Here is a 22,783-nt window from a genome sequence, read left to right on the forward strand (position 1 = left end):
CCCGGGTCCACCTTTGCCTGGCCCAGAAAGCCAACGCGAACGTCAAAACGACGACAGCGCCACGTGGAGCCGCCGAGGCACAAGGCAGCAGTAAAGGAGCAATGACGCCTTCAAAAAAACAACGTGGGTCACAATAATCCATAGGAGAATCCACGTACACAAAAAAAACACGTGGCTTAACGTTTAATTACTTTGTGTGATATACCTGGCCTGTGCGGCAAATGAAATCACTACCATCGACAAAAAATGCAGAGATTCCCACTTGTAGCCGGAATAGATCTTTGGGGACAAAGTGCTGTTAGCGAGCACCTGACGAAGGCCAGCACGGCACACGAGGGGGCGGGTGGCCCAGCACCGTGCCCGACCGCCTTTGTCTCCCCCAGCGGCGATGTTTTTTTTTATACACACACCGCGACACGCGAGACACAAATTCAGGGATGGCCGTGATTAAAAGTACATAATGGTAATGCTTTATTAGGCTCAAAGGGTAGTAATTATACACGTACAGGGGGGGGGGGGGCTTCCAGTTTTCGTCAGCGCTCATTCCGTCAGCTCATCCCGACGGGAGAAAGGGAGTGGGGGGGGGGGGTCGCCGCTGCCCAGACCACTAACGCGCGTTTGAAATTTCGAATTCATCTCCCGATTCCTGTGACCAGATTGAGAATGTCGACCTCAACCACTCATCGCCCCCCCCCCCTCCCCCCCGGTTTTACAAATGCGGAGAATGTTTGAAATGCCTCCGCGTGCTTCGCATTACAAAAAAGGGGGGGGGGGGCGCCTGGGTCGGAAATGACGAATCTCGCTGGTATTCTTGGTTCTTTCGGTAAAGTCACGTAGATTGAAAATAAAAAAATAAAATAAAACATAAATTTAAAAAGCAAAAAACCCACGACGTGTCGATCGCAACACAAGCGATGCCGTGGGTTTTTTTCTGCTTTAATTTTTAATTTTCTTTTTTCTTCTATCTACATGACTTTACCGAAAGACCCAGGAATATGAATCACCTGAGGACGGCCGCTTGCGTTGTGGCCGAAACGTCGTGAGAATTATTTTATGATGTTTTATTTTCATAATTGTATTACTTCCCTTCTACGTGACTTTACCGAAAGAACCAAGAAGATGAATCCCTGCAGTCACGAAAGCTTTCAATCGAAATCTAATATGAATCCCTGCAAGTCACGAAAGTTCTCAGTTAACATTTTTACTCTCGCTGGTGTTCATCACTCGCCGCATTCGAATGCTCGGTACGGCTCGGATGGCGATTCCACCAGGGCACGCGTTCCCCCCTTTTAACAAGCGCGCAGCTCCCCGCGTCCTCAACGCGACACGCGCGTGTCTGGGATGAGCTGGCAGACCGATGTGGCCCCGAGCGCGCACGACTCAGGAGACACCCGGGGGTTGGGGGGCAGGGGCAGTGGGAGAGAGAACGAGGGAATGAAACAATAGCGAGAGTGAGACGTCTTTTTCAAGGAGAAAAAAGTTAATTGTTGTCGGCCTAAACGTCCTACCTGGGAAAACTTGTAATAGCTAGAAGCCCAATACCATGCATAATGGAACAGCTTGCTTAAATATACTACCACCTTTTTGCTTAGTAGGTTATGAGTGTGTGTGTGTGTCGTTAGCATTACCTAAGCACCGCTATCATTCCTATGTTTGTTTCATTTCACATCCTCATCTCTTCGCCCACTGTCCAACACACTTCACGCGCGTGTCACATCATCCGTGGTGTGCGTTGAGTATGCAGTCGCTCCTCTGCGAGTTATTCGTCAGACCTTAGACAACGATCCCCCCCACCCCCACTCAGTATAGCTTTTAACAGACTGTTGGGGCAAGTGCGGTTAGCGAGCACCTATTAAGGCCGGCACGGCACACGAGCGGGATGGCTGCCAACACCACGCCACGCCGCCTTTGTCTCCCCAGTGGCGATGTTTACACATCGCAACCAGACGTTGACTGCACACCGCTACAACAGGTACTCATTTGAGACCGAGTCGACCTGGGAGAGACGAGGGACCGGTTCAAATGTTTCGTCCCCGATGTTGGCCGCGAGCGGGAATCAAACTCGGGGTCGCACGGGTTCGTAGCGCAGCGCGCTAACCGCTGCGCCACCGCTCCCCGCTGCTAGCGGCTTTGTAGAGAGACGCGTGCAAGTGTCAGGGAGGTTTTCATGGCAGCGGCAAGCGAGCATCATCTTCTGCAGCGAACCGCTTCGTGAGCTTTGGAAATAATTCGGCAGCCCCGTGAGTTTTTTTTTCTCTCTCCCACTTGCACACACACACACACTCCTCTCTCTCTTTTCAAAGCGATCCGTCCCACCGTGGGTAAGGAGAGAGCCGGACGGAGCCGCCTGGTTGGTGAGACATGACGCCGGCGAGCGCTGCGCTCTTGGTCGCCGGGCCGGGCATCGCTCCCCAACATTCTCACCGACATAATTACAAAAAAGAAACGGTTGTGGTTTGTTGTTGTTGTTATATCTATGTATATTTTTTGTTGAGTCGATAAGCGAGCAAGCAAGCAGGCATACAAGCCAATAACTTCTTACCATTCGGCCATCCATAAAGCAAGCAACCTAGCCCCCCCCCCCCTCTACTAAAGCTCTGCAGAGTGTCTACCCCCCATCCACACCCCACTATCCCAACAAAAAAAATATTGAGTACTGTGTTTAATAAATTCCTTCACATTTAATATATTTATCTAAGTTAATACATATACCTTTATAACATCACCGCTCTGTGAAACTAAAGTGGTCAGTTTACTGGAAGAATAAAATAACACGGCCGCACTTTCACTCTCGAGGGCTTGCGTCTGAGTGTGATGTCCTGGTGGGATGTTGATGAGGTTCTGGTGGGATATCGGTGATCTTGTGGTTGCATAACAGCGTGGTTATGCTGACATATCGGTGGTGTTCTATGGGGATATCAGTATCGTTCTGGTGTGATATCAGTGTGGCTGTGGTGGGATATTCCACACCTCCGATTAACGCGGCTGGCTACGTACGGTGCGAAATAAGTTCAAACATGCGTACATACACATCGGCGATGTGTCCGGTGGGATATCAGTCGGCGGCCTGCGAGCGTTAACGTCCCCGCGTCCGCGTGCGACGCACGGACACAGACATTCCGGGACGCTGCCCCGTGAAGACAAATCAGAGGAACATGCAGCAATAAAACTTGACGTCCGTTTAAAAAATAAAAAAAACCCCAACGCTAACGTGAACAGTAAACGGCAACGATACGGCATGAGTGAAAACGACGACAACAAATGCGAGGTCGGCGACAAGGGCGACCGTTTCTCGACGAACGCTGCAGCCGGTGGCTCGCTGCGAGTGTCGAACCGAAAGGCGGCGGCGGCGGCCACACTCAAGCGGAGAGAGAAGACTTGAAGCTCTACACGAACGGGGATGATAAAACGCGCGGCCGCCGCTGGCCCATCGCCAAGTGTTGTAGTGTGCGAGCCCTCGGCAAGTATGTGTACAATCCCAGGACGTTCCTTCTCCTCGTGTCGAGCGGGGCGCCAAGATAATCGCGTGGTTCCCACTCGTGTTGTTGTCATCAATCTCAAATATTTTATTTTTATTTTATGAGGATAGACCCACCTGAGCTATGTAACTCTTTTTCAGAAGTGACCTGGCGATCACGAATGATAGCTCGACGAAGTGGCTTATCACCATGTGGATATTCATAGCAGCCAATTGTTCTAAACGCTTGTTGATCTAAACGTGGAGGGGAAACAAAGGGACCGGAGAAAAGTCCACGCGACCACGGAGAGAACAATGCCAACTCCAAATATACAACAGGCGTTCGGGTCCGAGATCGAACTCACAACCTCCTGCATACCAGTCGAGGTAGTTAACATCTCGCCACCGTGGCGTCATTAGGGCGATGTTAGATTCCCTGCCGCCCCCAGCCGCCCCTTCGTGAGACTCGAGATATTTCACGGCTACGCAGAATAAAATATTTATATTTCCATGCGTCGCAATTCCACCAACCTGCCAGTTCAAAGGTATAAATCAAGAGGCACAGGGCTCAGGCACACGCACAAACTAATCATACTCAAGAGGAGAGTTCAGTCTTGAGAATAAAAGTCAAACAAATTAAAGGGGAAATACACGGGGCCCTTCAAAAGATTAAATGGTGCAAAAGAAAATACGAACTCCCGGCTATTAAGTTCGAAAAGCAATGCTCTAACGCAATTGAGAGCTGTTCAGTTTGGCTTATCGCCTACTCTAATATAGGCCATATGCTTTTAAAAACATTTGTATAAAAAAAAACACCTTCGAAAGCTTTCCGGTCTAACTTGCGCATCTTCATGACACACAGCTATTCTCTTAATCCACATTCAATCGACCCAACACAGATCACAAATTCCACTTTCCTGTACACATCCTACACCTTCTCTCGTCTCAAATCTCCCCGCGAGCTTCCCCGCCCCCTGCCATCGTCTTCCAGTCATTTTGTATCTACATCGTCGCACACTTCTGGCACAAAAACAAGAAAAAAACCCAAACACAAAAGGAAAAAGTCCTGTACACATCGACGGCAGCGCAGAAACTGTGTGGACAGCGACACTGCCATCTGTTCAGAGCACCACACTGAAACACGCTGCATCCTCTTTCTGTGCCAACTGCCACAATCTGTGACCCAATTTGGACAAAGCTCAGAGTTAACAAAATTGCATCAAACGCGCACACACACGCGCACACGCGCGCACGCACACACGCGCGCTTTTTTGTTGTTGTCGTTGTCGTTTCACTCGGCCGCCGACTCAACCTCGTGCAGGAGCTTGTAACGGACCTGGGGAAGGCCGGGAGTGAGTAAGAGATCGGGGTTGGTCAAGGTTTCCCCAAACCGAGCGACCGCTTCGGAGAGAAGGAGGGCCCCCTCTACCCTCAACGGACAGCGTAGGAGAGAATCTCCCCCCAAGTGCAGCTGACTTCACCGGGGAGCGCCTACAGGAGGGGGCAGACTGAGCCACAGGACGATCGCCGCCAAGCTCAAATCCCGACCTCGCCAGCGCGCACGGGAGTTGGCGGCGAACCGCGGGAGTTGGCGCGATCAAAGCAGGTCGGGGGGCATCCGCGGTGCCTTCGAACCGCCATCCACGTTTGGCCGCAAGGGGCACGTAGATAGGCACGAGGGTTAAACACGCGCGCGCACGCACGTACGTGGGTACGCGCGCAGGTGTACGGGGGGGAGGGGCAGGCGTGAAAGCCAAGCGCCAGGGCTCAACGGAGGAATCATCGACGGAAGACGGAGGAGGACGAGGGGTAGCACGTGGGGGCGTGGACGTCGCCATCGGCGCTCGAGGCGGTGGACGAAACACGGGGAGCAGCGCGAAGCACAAAAGAAACAACGCCGCAGGGGCAGATGCGCGACCGTCACTGTAAGGCATCTCACGGGCGCGCCACCCTCGAGGCCCTCCCCCACACACGAGTCACCGTTAGCCGCGTCCCACCAGAGTGTTTCGATGAATAAAAACTTAGAAAAAAAACGATAATAATTTGGCTTTTTTTTTTGCGGCCGGCTGGGAAGTTTTTTTTTCTCTTGCCGGCTTGCGGTGATTTACAGCGCGCCCGGCGTGCAGTGCAGCGTGAAACGTCCCGAGTGCGCGCGTTACACAGAGAGCACCGTCATTATGGGGGCAGGGGTGAGGGGGGATGGGTGGGGGTCAGGGGTTGGTGGGCCGGTGGGTGGGTGTGGGTTTGTACAATCCGTTTTTTTTCATTTCTTCTTGCCGAACAGGCTGAAGCGCTTTTCCTTGTCCTTCTCGCGCTTGCCGGGACTGGCGTCGCCGGCGCCACTCACGGCCGTCGCAGGCAGCGTCTGCGCCCGTGCCACGTCGCCTGCACCGTCGCCGCCGCCAGCGCCGCCGCCACCGCTGGCGCCGCCGCTCGCCTCCGCCGGCACCCCGACGATGGCGGTGCTCACACTGTTGATCCAGCCGTTCATCTCGTCCTGCAATCGCACAAGAGGCAGAGACACCCCGCACCCCCACGCCAACCGTGTGGCCTTTAACAGACTGTCAAGTGCGGTTAGCGACCACCTGCCCCTAATGGTGGACATCTGTGAAAAAGAGCTTCATAGCTCATCGGATTTCCTCCAGTATCAATATATATTCTGATTCTGTACGGCCAACACCGCACCGAGACCGTGGTGTGGCCTGCACCGCGCCCGACCACCTGCGTTTGTCTACCCAGTGGCGATGTTTACACGTCGCAACACGTACTCATTTAGGGCTGAGTTGGCCTAGGGGAGGCCCAGAATAGGTTGAGATATTCGTCACTGGCGTTGGTGGCCATGAGTGGGAACCGAAACTGGGTCGCCGGGTTCGTAGCGCAGCACGCTAACCACTACCGCTCCCCACAAATGTGGACATACCCACAAGCCCACATTCACGCACACGGATATGTGCACACAAACACACGGACACAGAGACATTCAAATTTGTACACAGACACGACCAGATTTGTACACATACATACATACATGCAAAGACGAACAAACGTGCACACACACGAACACACACGAACACTAACACCGTACTGATGTCACCGTGGTGTCAATGCCAGGCTTGCTGCAAAGCGGCACTGCGTGGCATTCCAAAAGCCAAATTATAGGAGGTCACATGACATACGTAAGCATTATGCGTGGTAAAGTCTTGCCATTAAAAGGTAATAGGACAAGTCCAGGTAACATGTGTAGTGACAGTGAATGAGTCACTGGAGTGCGTGCCGCTGGGAGATTTGTGGACAATGAAATTAGGGGTAGCAGCCCGTTCTACCAGTTGCACCTGTGGGCAAGGCACGGATCCTTCTGGGGGATCCAGAGGGCTGCGGGGCCGTGGGCGGAGCCTGGCCACGTTCGGGAGGATAAAAGGCGAGCTCCGACTCACAGTCGGGGCTGCTGCGATCTGGAATGGAACTCGTCGTGCTGTCCTCGTCGTCGTGATCTTCGCCCTCTTCAAGCTGTGGGTCTGGCAGCATGCTGGCTGTCTCGACCTTGTATGTGGTTCTCCCCTAAGGCTGTGAAGGCCGGTATAAAAGAGAGAGAGTACCTCTCCTAGTGTCTGTGAATTAGCACACTAAATTTGGTGTCGGAAATTTTTTTTTTTTTAATATTTTACGGTTCTTAGGATTTTTTTTTTTTTCGAATCCTTGAGGGGGATGTAGGCTATGTCGAAGTTCGCAAAGAGGAAGGCTCTCATCGGCACATCCTCGGACGAAGAGGGCAACGGTGACGAGGGTTCTCGGGGAGCCCCGTCAGTCAAGATCCCGGCGGGGCAGCGGGTGAAGGACGACGAACCCGCGCCGCCGCCGGCTGGAGAAGAGCTGCGGGCGCTCAGCGCGCGCACCGTGGAGCTGTTCTCCACTGTGACGGCACTGGGGGGCAGCTGGGTAAGGAAGAGCCGGTGGAGGGGGCTGCGAATCGGGGGCAGCGAACGGGCGATTCCGCCGTCACTGCCGACCAAGGGCGGGTATCGAGTCCGGCCAAAAGTGACCTGCCGCTGACGGCTCGTCCGGGGGCACCTTCCCTCGCGCAGCGGCTGCCGTTTCTCAAATAATTTCCAGCTGCGGGAGGTGATTGGGCAGCCTTCCGGCGGCAGTTCGTCGCCACTTGCGAGCTCGCGGGGTGGTCCGATGCGGAGGCGCTACGTATTCTTCCCACTGTGCTGGACGACGCAGCCTTGGCGGCATTTTTTTTCATTCCCGAGACGGACAGAACGACGCTGCGTCAAGCGTACGCCCAGTTGGCGGCAACTTTTGACATTTGTCAGCAATTCAACGGGCGTGTATGCATGTGGAAAGGAAACCGGAGCGCCCGGAAAAAAAAACTATTGCGTGTGAGGGGGCATCGTGCCATTTGTAAGTTTGAACCCAACCATCGGTATGATCCACACTTTACCTGTAAGGTCAACAACGAGTGTGCAAAATCTTGGGACCAGTAAAATTTGTTTAAATATGACTCGAAAGGCCAACCAGTGAAAACTAGAATATGGACATGTAAAAAAAAAAATCTAAAGCTCACATCAACAACATGTAAGCAATATGAACTTACATCATCCTTGGCTTGGAACAGGAATTCATTTCCATCCTCGAGCCTGCGAGTGACAATAACACGTGCATTCGTTACTTCGCCAGCCGTGTGCGTGTTTCACCATCCTTCCTTCCTCGGTCTCTCTTGTCGCCCATTGAACCACGTGATTAGAGATACTCGTGTGGTGCTCGTGTGCACAATGCGAGCCCTGGACATTGTCAGGAAATTCCACGTTTCTATGGCAGGCAACCCAGTTAAGTCTTGAACACGTTGTGGACGGTAGGTGGCAAGGAGGAATATGAATTGAAATTGAACTCAATAATTGCTTTACAAAAAGGCTATCGTGTACCACTGTCCAGTATCATTTGCTCAGACTGATTCACGCTGTTAGCCAAAGTGTAACATTAGCATGCAACTAAAGCAGCTTTTGGCTAGCCATCAAACAAAAACGTCACTGCATGGCGGCTTTCAGATGCGCTTCTGCGGCATATTAAGAAGCCACTGGAGCTATGCACTTTAAAAAATATATTGAAAACTATTTTGTATTTGGTTTGTTGTATTCTTAGGTTTTTTCGGTAAAGTCACGTAGGTAAACAATTTAAATTAATAAAAGTAAAATAAAAATAAAAATCACGACGTTTCGGAAGCAACACAAGCTTCCGTCTTCAGGTGGAACAGTCACAGCACGATAGCTGAAGACGGAAGCTTGTGTTGCTTCCGAAACGTCGTGATTTTTATTTAATTTTTATTTTACTTTAATTAATTTTAATTTTTTACCTACGTGACTTTACCGAAAAAACCTAAGAATATGAATCCTTGCAGTCACGAAATCTTCAAATCTAGAATTGGTTTGTTGTCCTTCCCCGCACCTCCAATTAGCACGGTTGGCTACGTACAGTGTTAAAGAAGTTCAACATCTTATCTTAATGTAATTTATATAGCACCTTACAGAGAATGTTATCCATACATATAACATAACCCTAAATAATCAATGCTTGAGGTGGCCAGGTAGCTCGAAGGAGCTCGGAGCGAGCACTGCCGAGATCCTGGGTTTGAAGGCAGGTTTTTGTAGCCGCCCGTGATTAACCCGAGTTGTAAACGGAGTCGATGGCTTCAGCCCGGTCACCAACAATTTGCACGCGCAAAACAAAAAATAATAATAATAACAATCAATCCTCTTTGCGGCAGCGTTATGGAACGCACAGCCAATGCAGCGTCGCAGACAACGTTCGCTTGATCCAACCGTGAGACTGACAACAGGGCTGTGGGCAGGTGACGTCGTTACCGCCACTCAGTGGTGAACGGCGATCGTTGTTGTCGTTGTTGTCGTTGTCGTGATGTGGCCCGGCGGTAACGCGTTCGCCGCTTTTGTTTTGCGGAGGGTTTTCAGTATCAAATCGGGCGGGCTGCCCTGGTTATTATTCCTGCGGGTGTATTCGCCATAAAAATACGTCGCTGCCGCTTGACGGTGGACGATAGCAGACGTTCAAGATCGCCAGACGTCATTCGAACAGAGTAAGCCAAGTGCGTGCCGGCGTCGTGGCTAGCCAGGAAGCCGTCCCGTGGCCAGCAGACCTCGACATTGGCATTTAGCTCCTGAGCTTATTGCTGCCATCATACGCAAGAACAGAATGGCCGAAGTTGTAACTTGCTGACCCGCCCCTTACTGGGCACCTGGGAAAAATAGCTTAATAGCTCATCGGATTCCCCCTGTCTACATTTTAAAACATTCTCATTCTGAAGGTTTGTCAAATTTGAAGGAATTACACCCGAATTGGGATTACACACGGCGGCAGCGGCAGCAGCGGCGGCGGCGACATCGCCCCCGACAGTGAAACTGCCGCAGACCGTGCCTGCGAGACGTGGCAACGCCGTCCTACGTGACGGCGGGAGCCCCAGCGCGCCGTGGGAACGACGGCGCGAACGCCCGAGCGCGCTCGATCGTCGTGCATGTGTCCAGGTTACCGAGGGCCCGGGAGCCGTGGCAGCACTCACCGCAGCTTGAAGACATGCTTGCGCTTCTTGTAGTCGGATGCCACCTCGCACGAGGAGCCCGACAGAGGTAGGGGGATCTCGCTGTGAAACGTGACCCCCGTGCCCGCGCTCTTGGGGTCCTTGTAGAAAGCGATCTGACCAGTGCTCAGCACGCAGTACACGTTGTTCCATGACCTGCGGGACAGGGTCAGGGGCGCCACGGTGGCTATGAGATGTTATCTCCCTCGCCTGCTATGCAGGAGGTCGTGGGTTCGATCCTGACCCTGACCATGCCTGTTGTGTATTTGGAGTTTGCACACTCGACCCGTGGCGATCGCGTGGATTATTTGGAGTTTGCCCTCCACGTTTATAAAAACATCCGCTGAGATTATTGGGCTGCCACTATGAATTCCCACGTGCGATGATGATGATGATGATATAAGCCACTTCGATGATGAGCTATCAAGTGTGGCCGGGTAGCCTCTGAAAAAGAGCTAATAGCTCAGTGAGCTTTACCTGGTAAATAAAATAGTAAAAATCGAAAGTGAGGGTTAGGATGACCTTCGTGTCTCATCCAGAGACTGGATTCAAATTGATTAAGTCCGTTTCAACTCGATGCCGGTATTAGTTGTCTGTAAGGTAACATGAAAACCCGTGAGAGACGGGCCACCACTGGAAGGCTACCCTCTCTCGCATCAGAAACGTCAGCAGACCGATATGCACATCGCCATCATGAACAGAAGATTAAAGACACAGGCCACAGGAGTGTGATTGTGGCCATGCAACCAAAACTATGGGCCACTGTAGTAAACCACTGGAGTCTGCGCTCATCCAATGGAGGAGGAACACAATCCATGAACTCTCTCGTCAGGCATCATTTGAGTAGAGAAATCGAAGCGTGTGCAGGCATCATGACTAGCCACAAAGCCCTTTTGTGGCTAGCAGACCTCGACATTGACATTTAAACAAAGCTAAACTATTTTAATTTTACCAGGTAAGGCCCACTGAGCTATATAGCTCTTTTTCATAAGCAACCTGCCCACAAATGATAGCTCAACTCTTATCATGTGAAAATGTATAGCCGCCAAATACTCTAAACGCATGCTTCTAAATGTGGAGGACCCGGAGAAAAATCCATGACCATCAATGCGCAAGGATAGAACAGAAGCCAGAGACGCGGAGATGGGAGTTGGTGGATCATGCAGAAGTGGAACAATTATAATTACTAGCTGCCTTGGAGTGTCTCACTCATGCCACTGACTGGTGGAAGGACTTTGACTGGAGGAAGCTCTCGAGATATTTTTGGACTTTGAAGAGGTGGGAGCATCCGCCGCAGGTGAACTGGCTTTCCACGAACCGTGGTGTAACCGTTCATACTCTGCGTGACCAGAGGCGGAGGGGGATTTAAGAAACCGGCACCGTCGTTTCAACTTCCACGCTGGGAGATAGAACGGGCGACCCCGAGGATTGCGAGTCCAGTGGGCTGAACATTACATCACGGCAACATCCCCTTTATAATAATAATAGCAGCAGTGGAATTTATTTCACTTTACGCATCGCCTGCCCAAGGATAGTTCCTATAAACGTTGAAAATAAAAAGGTCCCTTGTTTTGTCTACATAGACTGTTGGGGCCAGTGCTTTTAAGGGGCGTCATGGTGGGTAGCGAGATGTTAACTTCCTCGACTGGTATGCAGGAGGTCGTGGTTTCGATTCCGACCCTGACACCTGTATATTTGTAGTTTGGGTGTCTCTCTCTCTCTCTGTGGACGCGTGGATTTTTCTCCGGGTCCTCCAATTTTTCCCTCCACATTTAGAAACATGCAATTAGAGAAGTTGGCTGCTGTAAAATGCCACATGGTAAGCCACTTCGTTGAGATATAATTTGTGAAAAATAGCTATATAGCTCAAGTGGACCTTACATGGTACAATATAAAAAATAGTGTAGTTTAGTTTTAAGGCGAGCATGGCACATGAGGGGGTGATGTGGCCAGCACCATGCCTGGCCACCTTTGGTCTACACACCACAGAAGGTACTTCTTTAAGGCTGAGTCAACCTAGTGGAGGCCCAGGACCGGTCCACTGATGTCAGCCATATCTGGGAATCAACACTCTGGTCGCTGGGTTTGTAGCGCAGTGCGCTAACCACTACGCCGCCACTCCCCAAAAAAACGCTCTCACACACGGGTGCGTGCCAATGAGCATGCATGCACGCCAACAAGCACACGCACACACACAAGACAAAAAGCCCCGTATAGCCTCAAGAGTGCTGTTAGCAAGTGCCTAAGAAGGCAATCATGGCCAGCACCACACCCGGCCGCCTCTGTGTAAATTTTTACACAGAGCAGCAGGTACTCATTTGAGGCTGAGTCGACATCAGGAAAGGCCCAGCACCGGTTTAGATAACCCAGGCCGCCGTAATTGCAGCACAGGGCGCTAACCGCGACACCACCACTTCCCATAACAAAGACAAAGATCGCCCGTATAGCCTGTAACAAACTCTCAGGGCAAGTGTTGTTAGCGAGCACCTATGAAGGCCAGAATGGCACACGAGGGGGTGGGTGGCCAGCACCATGCCCGGCCGCCTTTGTCTCCCCAGTGGCGATGTTTACACACCGCACCAGGTACTCATTTGAGTCGACATAGGGGAGGCCCAGGCCCGGTTGAGATAATCTTCGCTCATTTTGGCCGTGAGCGGGAATCGAACTCTGGTCGCCAAGTTCGTAGCGCAGCGCGCTAACCGCTACACTACCGCTCCCCACACACACACGCACACACACAGACACACACACGCAACGCCCGCACCTGCTGTTGGCCTTCTTGTTGCTCGCCTCCCACTCGTGCTTGCGGTGCAGGAAGCCCTCCGTGGGCAGCATGAGCACCTCGCTGGGCTTGGCCGGGAGGCTCGCCGAGGTGTGCGGCGCCAGCGGCGGCGACGCGAGGCCCCTCCTCTCCCCCTCGGGCGATGGCGGCGGGGGGCTCTCCCTCGCCCGCCGCGCTCGGCCTTCGGAGCCGTTCGCCAGCCCGTCCGCACCTTCCGCGGCCGCCTGGGCCCGACACGGGGAAGCGCGGGTGGCAGGGAGGGGTGTTACTGAGGCGGCGTGGCTTGCGACGTCATTCTCGCGGCCGGAAAGGATTTTCCACTGAACGTACGTGTGCATGCGTGTACATTGAACTCGTGCCGTGCCGTACGTGGCCACGCGTGGCAATCGGCGTTTAGCACCGCCGGTGTTTGTTACAGAGTTTCAGGCAAACTCTCATCATAGGCTCGCGGTAGGCGAGATGTTAACTCCATCGCCTGGTATGCAGACGGTCCTGGGTTCCATGCAGACCCTGACGCCTGTTGTATATTTGGAATCCCCATGGTCGCGTGGGGTTTTCTCCGGGTCCTCCGATTTTTTTTCCTCCACATTTAGAAACGTTCGTTTGGAGTATTTGGCTGCTATAAATTTCTGCGTGATAAGCCACTTTGTTGAACTATCGATCGTGGCCATCCCACGTCTGAAAAATATTTATATAGCTCAGTGGGCCTTAGCTGGTAAGATAAAAAAAACATTGTTTAGCTTAGTTCCGATGTCCCCATGACAGACGGACAGATGGACAGCTATTGCAAGAACGCTGTCAGACTTCGTTGGGAAGCGTTGTTTATGTGTTCGTGAAATAAGTAGTTAATCTGTTAAGCAATATTAAAAGACTGTGGTGACGCTGACGCGCAAGCACGAATCTAACCGCTCGCTGCGTTTACGATCAGCGCCGCCTCTTGAACAAGTTAACGATATGATCACACGAAATGTCCGTAAGGGTGTTCGACGCGCACGGCAGGGTTATTGTTACAGGTAGGAAAACAGTTCAACACTACCCACCAGGGATTACGTCGTGCACTAATGCGCTGTCCAACCAAGTTCCCACCTGCCCACTCCCATGGAACGTGTTTTTTGGGGCAATGACCAACCGCCTCGAAGCTCTCACCTTTGCCGACTCGACTTCGACCGCCGCGACTCCGTTTTGCACGGCATGCGCATCTCCAGCTTCTCTGTTGTTTGATGGAAAAAAACGAATGAAAAATGTAATTAATCATAATCCAGGTTTAGGACATTCAGAATATTCACTTGTATTTATACCGGAGGAAACCGATTAACTTTGAAGCTCTTATTCACAGTTGCCCAGTCTTTCAGAGATGTCCAATCCACGGCCAAAGAACGGACACCGTCGTACCGCACGCGACGATGTCGCTTCGACGCGCGTTACGTCCACGTTGTGCCCTGGTGTTTTTCCGCGCATTGATTAATCAACTGCTGTCAATACGACACGATGTGTTACGCGCGAGCGCTTTCCGTCGATAAAGCAGAGCGCGGTGGGCCTGGCTGCCCGGCGGGCCAGCCTTCAACCGCGCCGATTTTGGCGACTGACGCAGGGTTTCCGGCTCTTCTGGTCCGCCGATTAATGGGCGAGCCAACCGCGTTACCCGCAGACACAGACGGACAGTCACAGGCAAGACAGTCACAGGCAAGACAGTCACAGGCAAGACAGTCACAGGCAAGACAGTCACAGGCAAGACAGTCACAGGCAAGACAGTCACAGGCAAGACAATCACAGGCAAGACAGTCACAGGCATTCGGTCTAAGCTGGAATAACCGCGATGAGCTAATGAAGCTCTGTTTTACAGAGCTTAAGGCGATACGGGGGACCTTTCGTGTGTTGTGGTTGTGTGTGTGTTGTGGTTGGGCGTGTGTTGTGGTTTTATTGTGGTCGAGTGTGTGTTGTGGTGTGTTGTGGTTGTATTGTGGTCGAGTGTGTGTTATGGTGTGTTGTGGTTGGACGTGTGTTGTGGTTGGACATGTGTTGTGGTGTGTTGTGGTGTGTTGTGGTTGTGCATGTGTTGTGGTGGTGTGTGTGTTGTGGTTGTGCGTGTGTTGTGGTTGTGGTGTGTTATGGTTGTGCGTGTGTTGTGCGTGTGTTGTGGTTGTGTTGTGTTCGTGGTTTTCCCTGTGTCGTGTGTACAGCGTACATCTGTAATCTGGCGCTCTGGAGGGTGGGGTTCATGGTTCGTGCAGAGGTCATCACCCACCTACGAGATGGCCTGTATGTGGTGGTACAGGAAGTAGGTTCTTTGCCAACATATGCAGATTTTTGGGCGTTTTACCCTCATGTGCGTGTGTGTTTTTTTCCGCCACATCAGCTCCCTACCATAATTCAAAAGAACCCAATAATAAATGGGTCAAATATCGCAGCGGTGGGGGGGGTGGTGGGATGGTGCATTGGTTCGCGCACCCGAGTTGGATTCCCATGGTTGGACAAATTCGTTTCGAGTGATATCTGAATAGGGTCTGGGTTACGCCCATCACCGGTAGAGGCTGACCAGCGTGAAGTATGGCTAAACATGACCCCATGGCCGATACAGAGTGGGGGAGGCCTTCATCCAGCAGTTGATTAATAATGATGTAATATTCATAATTTAAGCTTGTAAAACGCGCACAGTATGATGTTTTTCTTTCTGCTTACCTAGTCTGGAATTCCTCGCTGGGTTGAGGAGGTGAGAGTCTCTTCCTCTCCAGGTCATCCTCCTCCTCCTGCCGACGACGCAACTCCAGCAGCTCCAGCTGAAGAGGGGACAGCAGAGAGACAGAGGTAAGAAACCATCGAGTCCCCGAGTCGGCACTCTGCAGGAATGTAATCACTGTGGATGGCATCCTCCGTTTCTACGTGATCCACCAACCCCGCTGGCATGTTTCCAGATTGCAAGCCTTCAGCATCAATCCGAAAAAAAATTGACGTGCATCGATTTTTCCATTAAAGTTGATTCTCATGCTCACACCAGACGCACCGAACCGTGAGAGTATATTGGTGTTGCGTGTGAGCAACTAGCACGCGCAATTGTACGCTATTCCACTTAATTGCGCGGGATTGCGCGCAATTGTGTGGGATTTGCACGAGACTTATTAGGATTAGCATGGGATTTCACAAGATTGCGCGGGATTGTGTGGGATTGCTCACGATTGCACGGGATTGCACGGGATTGCGCGGGATTGCGCACGAGATCGTGAGCATTCGCGCGAGCTTGAGCGTGCGATCGCGCACCCACCGTCGTGAGTTTCTGCAGCGCCCCGAAGCGCTCGTCCCAAGTGAGCGCCGACTTGTCGAAGGCCTCGTGCCGCTTGATGAGCTTCTCCACGTCGTCCACGCTGAGGCCAAGCTCGCGGCTCGACAGGTACGGCTCCTGGCTCAGCAGCCACGTCTCGGCCACGGACGCGTCGCGGGCAAACTGGTGCACCTCCAGGACTGGCGTGGCCCGCGACGGGACGCGCGTTCAACAGCGACAGCGACGGCAACAACGGGAATAACGTGACATTAATAAAGAAATCACAACGACAAGGCCGATTTGCAGCACGCGCAGAATGCATGCGGCGAGTCGCCAACGTGAGCCAGAGGCATGTTTAAAAACGAGCGGCTTTTACGAACCAAAAATATACCCGGGAATACACACCCCAGTTTACATCGGGAATGTGTTCCCGAAAAGGTGCGAGGACGAACATATCGAAACGAGGTCAAATCGAAGCGATTCACGGGGTAGTCAGGTGGTGGAGGCGAAGGCTGATAGGCGACGGATAACGAGAAAGGACGGACGACGTTGCCGTCAGCGACGTGAGCGTGGGGTCGAGTAGCGGCGCTAATGATCAAGTGACGACGTACTTGCGAAACGACGTAAAAGGGGGAGACGTGAATCGGGGCATCACCGCATTTGTTTGTTCTAGATTTGAAGTTTTCGTGACTGCAAGGATTCATACTCGTTGGTTTTTTCGGTAAAGTCACGTAGGTAAAAAATTAAAATGAATGAAAACAACTAAATTAAATCAAGACGTTTGTGTTGCGCCCGAAACGTCGTGATTTAATTTAGTTGTTTTCATTTATTTTTAATTTTTACCTACGTGACTTTACCGAAAAAACCAAAGAGTATGCATTTGTTTGTATTATCGTGAAGTCGCTTCATAAGGTCAAGACAAATCCTTCACAATCACCATCAGCAGCTGTGATCTACCCACCACTGGGTGGAGACCCACCGCCCCAAGCCGTTACCATCTCTCACGGGAGGGCAATGCAAACGTTCCATTTGGCTTCCGCACGCACGTGACCTGAATCCATCTCCGCGGCGGCCACTTCCTGCAAGCTGCCACTTCCTCGTTGGTTTTGACCACCGGTGTCGATTGTGACTCGCATCGTGCCCAGTAACGAAGTCAACTCCCTTTCCCTCATGCTATTGGTCACGTCACGTTCAGCCCTGTGTTCCCCTGCACGCCTCTCACTGTATATCCAAGAGTTCTTAGCGCCAAGGTGGCGAGATGTTAACTACCTCGCCTGGTACGCAGGAGACCGTGGGTTGGATCTCGACCCCGGCGCCTGGATATTTGGAGTTAGTATGTTCTCTCTCCCCGTGGTCGCGTGGAATTTTCTCGGGGTCTCTCAGTTTTTTCCCTACACATTTAGAATCAATGTGCGTTCAGAGTATTTGGCTGCTATAAATTTCCACAAGACGATAAGCCACTTCGTTGAGCTTTCATTTGTGCCCAGGTCCTTTCTAAAAAAGAGCTACATAGCTGAGTGGGCCTTACCTGGTAAAAAGAAAAATAGCAAAAAAGAAAAAAATGTGTAAAAAATAAAAAAAATTATACTGGCAGACGTGAAAAGCAGTGGCACCAACTTTTGGTCACTGACACAAGCCACGAATAACTCAACAAGGACATAAATAATCAGACGCGACATGTCTCCTTCACACATTCGTCTCTCCACGTCAAATATATAACCATTTCTTACATGATCCATCAGCCGCACGGCCACATCATAGAGAGAGGGGGCCCTTTAGCCCAACGGTCCCCAACTTTTTTGGCACTAGGGACGGGTTTCGTGGAAGACGATTTTTTCACGGACTGGGGGAGGGGGGGGTTCATCATTGGGTATTTCCCCCTTTTCAAAGAAGCTCTCCAGCGACGTTCGTTTTTTACTCATTTTGGCTACTAGGGGTTAGCAGCTTGTGGGCTTACCAACACTGTGACTGAGACGAGTGCGCAGTGCGGGAAAGAGGCGCGGACGGAAGTGGTCAATAATAAAACAATGAGGGCGGGCCACGCGCGGACTCACCGCTATCACCTCCTCCTGCTGTGCGGCCCGGTTCCTAACAGGCCACGGACCGGTACCGGTCCGCGGTCCTGGGGTTGGGGACCCCTGCTTTAGCCTGTTAGATCGGCAGTTTACGAGCATTGATGCAAGCAAGCCAGACTCGAAACCGGTCCAGAGTCGGCTCGTCTTGATCGATGCCGTTAAATTAATGCACTCCCGGAAGGCCGTGCAGCTGATGGGTTATGTAAGAAATGTCAAGTGAGGATCGTAACCGGAGCGCCGAGGTGACATCGCGACCAACGCGGCGAGCACTTACTGAGCTTCAGCCACTCCCATCGCTCCTCCCACTTGTCAATCATCTCCTTCCTCTTCTCCGTCAGCTCGATCAGTTTCTCATTGATCTGGAGTCACCCAAGGAGGGGTCGGGGGTGGCACGCATTCATGTAGAAAAGTTAACTTAAGAGACAACCACGCCCGGACACCGTTGTCTTCGCATCGCACCAGGTACTCATTTGACACTGGTGTTGGCTGTGAGTGAGAATCGAACTGCGGTCGCTGGGTCCATAGAGCAGCGGCACTAACAGCTACAGAAATAAAAAAAAACATAAGCACAAAGACACTCATCATCGCTGGCTTAACGAGCACCGGCCCTGGGTGCGGACGAAGCATCTAGCGCCGGAACAGACGCCTCCAGTAGGGACGCAGCAGCAGCCCCAGCGATGGGACGGGGGGGGGGGCGGCGGCAGCTCACAGGAGGGTGGCGGAGGGTGGGAGGTGGGGGTGGGGGGTGGGGGTCTCACCTCTGCGGAAGCGAAATGCTGGCGCTGCAGCAGCGCCTGGCCCAGCTCGACGCAGGCGGCGAAGCTGTCGTTGCGGGTGTCGACCTCGGCCTTGATGCCCTGGTGGCTGTTCATGAGCAGCTCCACGGACGACACATCCCTGGGAAGGAAGATGGCCATCGCCACCAACGCCACCGGTCACTCATCGCCGTCTCCGTAAGTCAGCGTCGTAATTTTCATCGTCGCCATCGGCGTCATCGTCGTCGCCGTTATCGTTCTCGCATTTGTCATCGGAGGTCAATGGGTTGAACCGGCACCGCCAAGATGCTGGGTTCAAGTCCGGGTATCAGCCGCCTGTGATTAAACCGTATTCTCTAGTTTCGTGAGATGATGGTCTTAGGTCAGACATCAATGACTTAACAGGAAAAAATAATTGATTTTGTGCATAATTTGGGTAGATTTCAGCTCTGCGAATTTAAATTATCGAATGGAATGTTTATCTCTATGGCAGGGCTGGTAAGAAAGTGCTGCCCCCCAAGCATGGATAAAAGGCCACTTCTAGAGAATTCACGAGTAGTTTAGTATCATCTGCTTCTGCAGGCCATTCTCTAATGCGGGGTGATGCGCCTCCTCTTTGAAAGTTCCAAGTGGATTCTTAGTCGCAATTGCACAATCAGGATAAGGATAAAAAAGCAGGATACATTTGAGGAAAGAGACAATAAAATATTGCACAAAACGTAAGACTTGCGATACAGGCCTGTCCAATTGCGAGCCTCCAGCAAAGTTAAAAAAGTTGGAATGTAAACTATTAACGATATTAATTTCACATGGCAGATTTTACAGACCGTGAAGGGACACCACTTAATTCTGGGTAAGAGTGGCACCTTGATGCGACTCAAATTGGCGTGACTCAAATTAAATTTGACCTCAGCTATTGCGCACAACCGTGAAAACCCACGACTCACGATGGAACAATAGCAAACACGCAAACCCGACTGACACTCTCCACAACAAAGTTCCGCACGCTCACACACGCACGTACGCACGCACGCACAGACACACGCGTACGCACGCACGCACAGACACACACGCTCCCTTGCTCACACACGCGCGTACGCACGCACGCACAGACACACACGCTCACACACACGCGTACACACGCATGCACAGACAAACACGCTCACTTGCTCACACACGTGCGTACGCACGCACGCACAGACACACACGCTCACTTGCTCACACACGTGCGTACGCACGCACGCACAGACACACATGCTCACTTGCTCACACACGCGCGTACGCACGCACGCACAGACACACATGCTCACACACACGCGTACACACGCACGCACAACAACCACTGCCATTCACCACTAAGTGGTGGTGAAGTCACTACGGCGCTTATGCCAGGCTATGTGCCCTCACACACGTACAACAAAGACAAAGATCCCCCCCCCGTGTAGCCTTAACAGACTTTTAGGGCAGGTGCTGTTAGCGAGCCCCGATGAAGGCCGTCACGGGAAACGAAGGGGGTGGCTGGCCAGCACCACCACACACGTACACGCAAACACTCACTCGCTCACACACGCGCACGTGCCCACCCGCCGCACTGACCGGGGGCTCTCCTGCGCGTCGATCTGTCGCCGCACGCCCTCCATCCAGAGCAGGAGGTCGCGCACCATGCGGAAGAAGCGCAGCTTGTCCGCCGTGTCCACGAGGCGCACGCGCCGCTCGCCGCACGCGTCCAGCAGCGCCCGCCACGCCTCCGCCACCTCGCGCTCGCGCCGCGCGATGTCCTCCGCCTTCTCGCCCGCGTACGCCGTCTGCAGCCGCGCCGCGTCCTCCTCGATCTGCTTCACCTGCTCCGGCGCCGAGACCGGCAAGCGAGCGACGGGGGTGGCGGGGGAAGGGGCCGAGGGAGAATGGAGGGGAGGGTGGTGGGTGGGTGGGGGGGTTAGGAGGATGGAGGTCGTAAGCGGGGTTGGCAGACGGACGGGCCGTGGAGGGCCACAGGCGTGAAGATGGAAGAATGTCTCCGATTAGCACGGGTGGCTGTGTACGGCGAGAAAGAAGTTCAAAGTACACTCGTACAATGTCAGAGACGCGGAGCCGGCAGCACTGCTCTCCTGCGTTGGAAACCGGCTTTCAGCCACCCGCGATTAAATCTGGGTCTCAAACGTAACGAGTGGATGGTCTCAAGTTGAAGTCGGCCTGCTAGACCCATAGAGTCCAGCCCACGGCATCACACACACACACGCACAAAGACGAAGATCCTCCCGTATAGCCTTAACGGACTGTCGGGGCAAGTGCTGTTAGTGAGCAGCACCTATGGGAGCTCGCTACCAAACCCTTCGGAGGGGTGGGGGGTGGCCAACACCACACCCGCACCAGTGGCGATGTAAACACACCGCACCAGGTACTCATTTGAGGCTGAGTCGACCTAAGGGAGGCCCAGGACCGGTTTCAGATAATCGTCGCTGGTGTTGGTGGCCGTGAGTGGGAATCGGACTCAAGTAGCCGAGGTCATAGCGCAGCGCGCTAATCGCTACACCACAGCACACCACGCGTACCTATACACACATACGCACGCGCACACACATTCACACACACAAAGATCCCCTGTATAGCCTGAACAGACTGTTGGGGCAAGTGATGTTAGCGAGCATCTATAAAGGCCGGCACAGCACACGAAGGGGTGGGTGGCCAACACCACCCCCGGCTGCCTTTGTCTCCCCAGTGGCGATGTTTACACACCGCACCAGGTACTCATTTGAGGCTGAGTCGACCTCGGGGAGGCCCAGGACCGGTTCAGATAATCGTCACTGAGGTTGGCCGTGAGCGGGAATCGATCTCGGGCTGCCGGGTTCATAGCGCAGCGCGCTAACCGCTACACCACCGCTCCCCTCACACACACACGCGCACGCACACATGCGCACACACACACACACACGCGCACGCACGCACCTGCGAGCCGAGCGTCTGGATGTCGTGCTCGAAGGCGGCGTGCACGCGCTGGAGGCTCTCCACCGAGTGCTGGTCGCGGCCCAGGTCGTCCGACAGCTGCTGGTGCTTCTCGGTGACGCGGCCGAGCACCTCGCGCGCCTGCTGCAGGAAGCGGTGCAGCTCGAACGACGCCGCCAGCACCTGCGGCGGAGGACGATGGTTATATATTTGACATGGAGAGACGGAGGTGTGAAGGAGACGTGTCGCGTCTGATTATTCATGTCCTTGTTGAGTTATTCACGGCTTGGGCCAGTAACCCAAAGTTGGTGCCACTGCTTTTCACATCTGCCAGTACAATTTATTATATTTTAAAAAAGAAATTATTTTTTACAATTTTTTTCTTTTTTACATTTTTTTATTTTACCAGGTAAGGCCCACTGAGCTGCATAGCCCTCTTTCAGCAGCGCCCTGGCCACAAATGATTGCGCAACAAAATGGCGCTATCATCGTGTAGAAATTTATCACAGCAAAATACTCGTATTTTTAAATGTGGGGGGAAAACCGCCGTGTACCGGCCCATTTCTACGGCTGCAAAAGGCGTTAAACGATGATCGTCTCGGTTCATCTCAGTCCTTTAGCAATCTATTTGCAGAAATATAAACACACACCATTCATAACTCCTGAAACTATTTTTATTTTACCAGCTAAGGCCCACTGAGCTATGTAGCTCTTTCTCAGAAGCGACCTGGCCACAAGTGATAGCCCAACGAAGTGGCTTGTCGCGTGGAAATTTATAACAGCTAAATACTCTAAGCGCATGTTTCTAAATGTGGAGGGAAAAACCGGAGGACCCGGAAAAAATTCCACGCAAACACGGGGAGAGAGAGACACGCAAACTCCATATATACAACAGGCGTCAGGGTCGGAATGGAACCCACGACCTC

The 22,783-nt window shown here is 52.5% G+C and overlaps 1 protein-coding gene across 2 annotated transcripts in view; it reads right to left on the reverse strand.

Moving 5' to 3' along the window:
• Positions 1–447: 447 nt before the first annotated feature.
• The window catches only part of LOC144723636 (spectrin beta chain, non-erythrocytic 1-like), a 155,197-nt gene continuing 132,861 nt past the window's right edge, over positions 448–22,783 (reverse strand). For both annotated transcript variants that reach the window (XM_078602519.1, XM_078602520.1), the window contains 11 exons: positions 21,861–22,040; positions 20,511–20,755; positions 18,918–19,056; positions 18,434–18,518; positions 16,088–16,284; positions 15,508–15,605; positions 13,975–14,038; positions 12,811–13,052; positions 10,029–10,202; positions 8,055–8,097; positions 448–5,954 (listed from right to left, as the gene is read on the reverse strand). In XM_078602519.1, coding sequence (XP_078458645.1) covers positions 5,721–5,954; positions 8,055–8,097; positions 10,029–10,202; positions 12,811–13,052; positions 13,975–14,038; positions 15,508–15,605; positions 16,088–16,284; positions 18,434–18,518; positions 18,918–19,056; positions 20,511–20,755; positions 21,861–22,040 — 1,701 coding nt within the window. In that variant the 3' untranslated portion in view covers positions 448–5,720. The remainder of the gene's footprint in view (positions 5,955–8,054; positions 8,098–10,028; positions 10,203–12,810; positions 13,053–13,974; positions 14,039–15,507; positions 15,606–16,087; positions 16,285–18,433; positions 18,519–18,917; positions 19,057–20,510; positions 20,756–21,860; positions 22,041–22,783) is intronic.

This window comes from Lampetra planeri, chromosome 18 (assembly GCF_965212315.1).
Source record: "Lampetra planeri chromosome 18, kcLamPlan1.2.h2, whole genome shotgun sequence".
NCBI classification, from domain to species: Eukaryota; Metazoa; Chordata; class Hyperoartia; order Petromyzontiformes; family Petromyzontidae; genus Lampetra; species Lampetra planeri.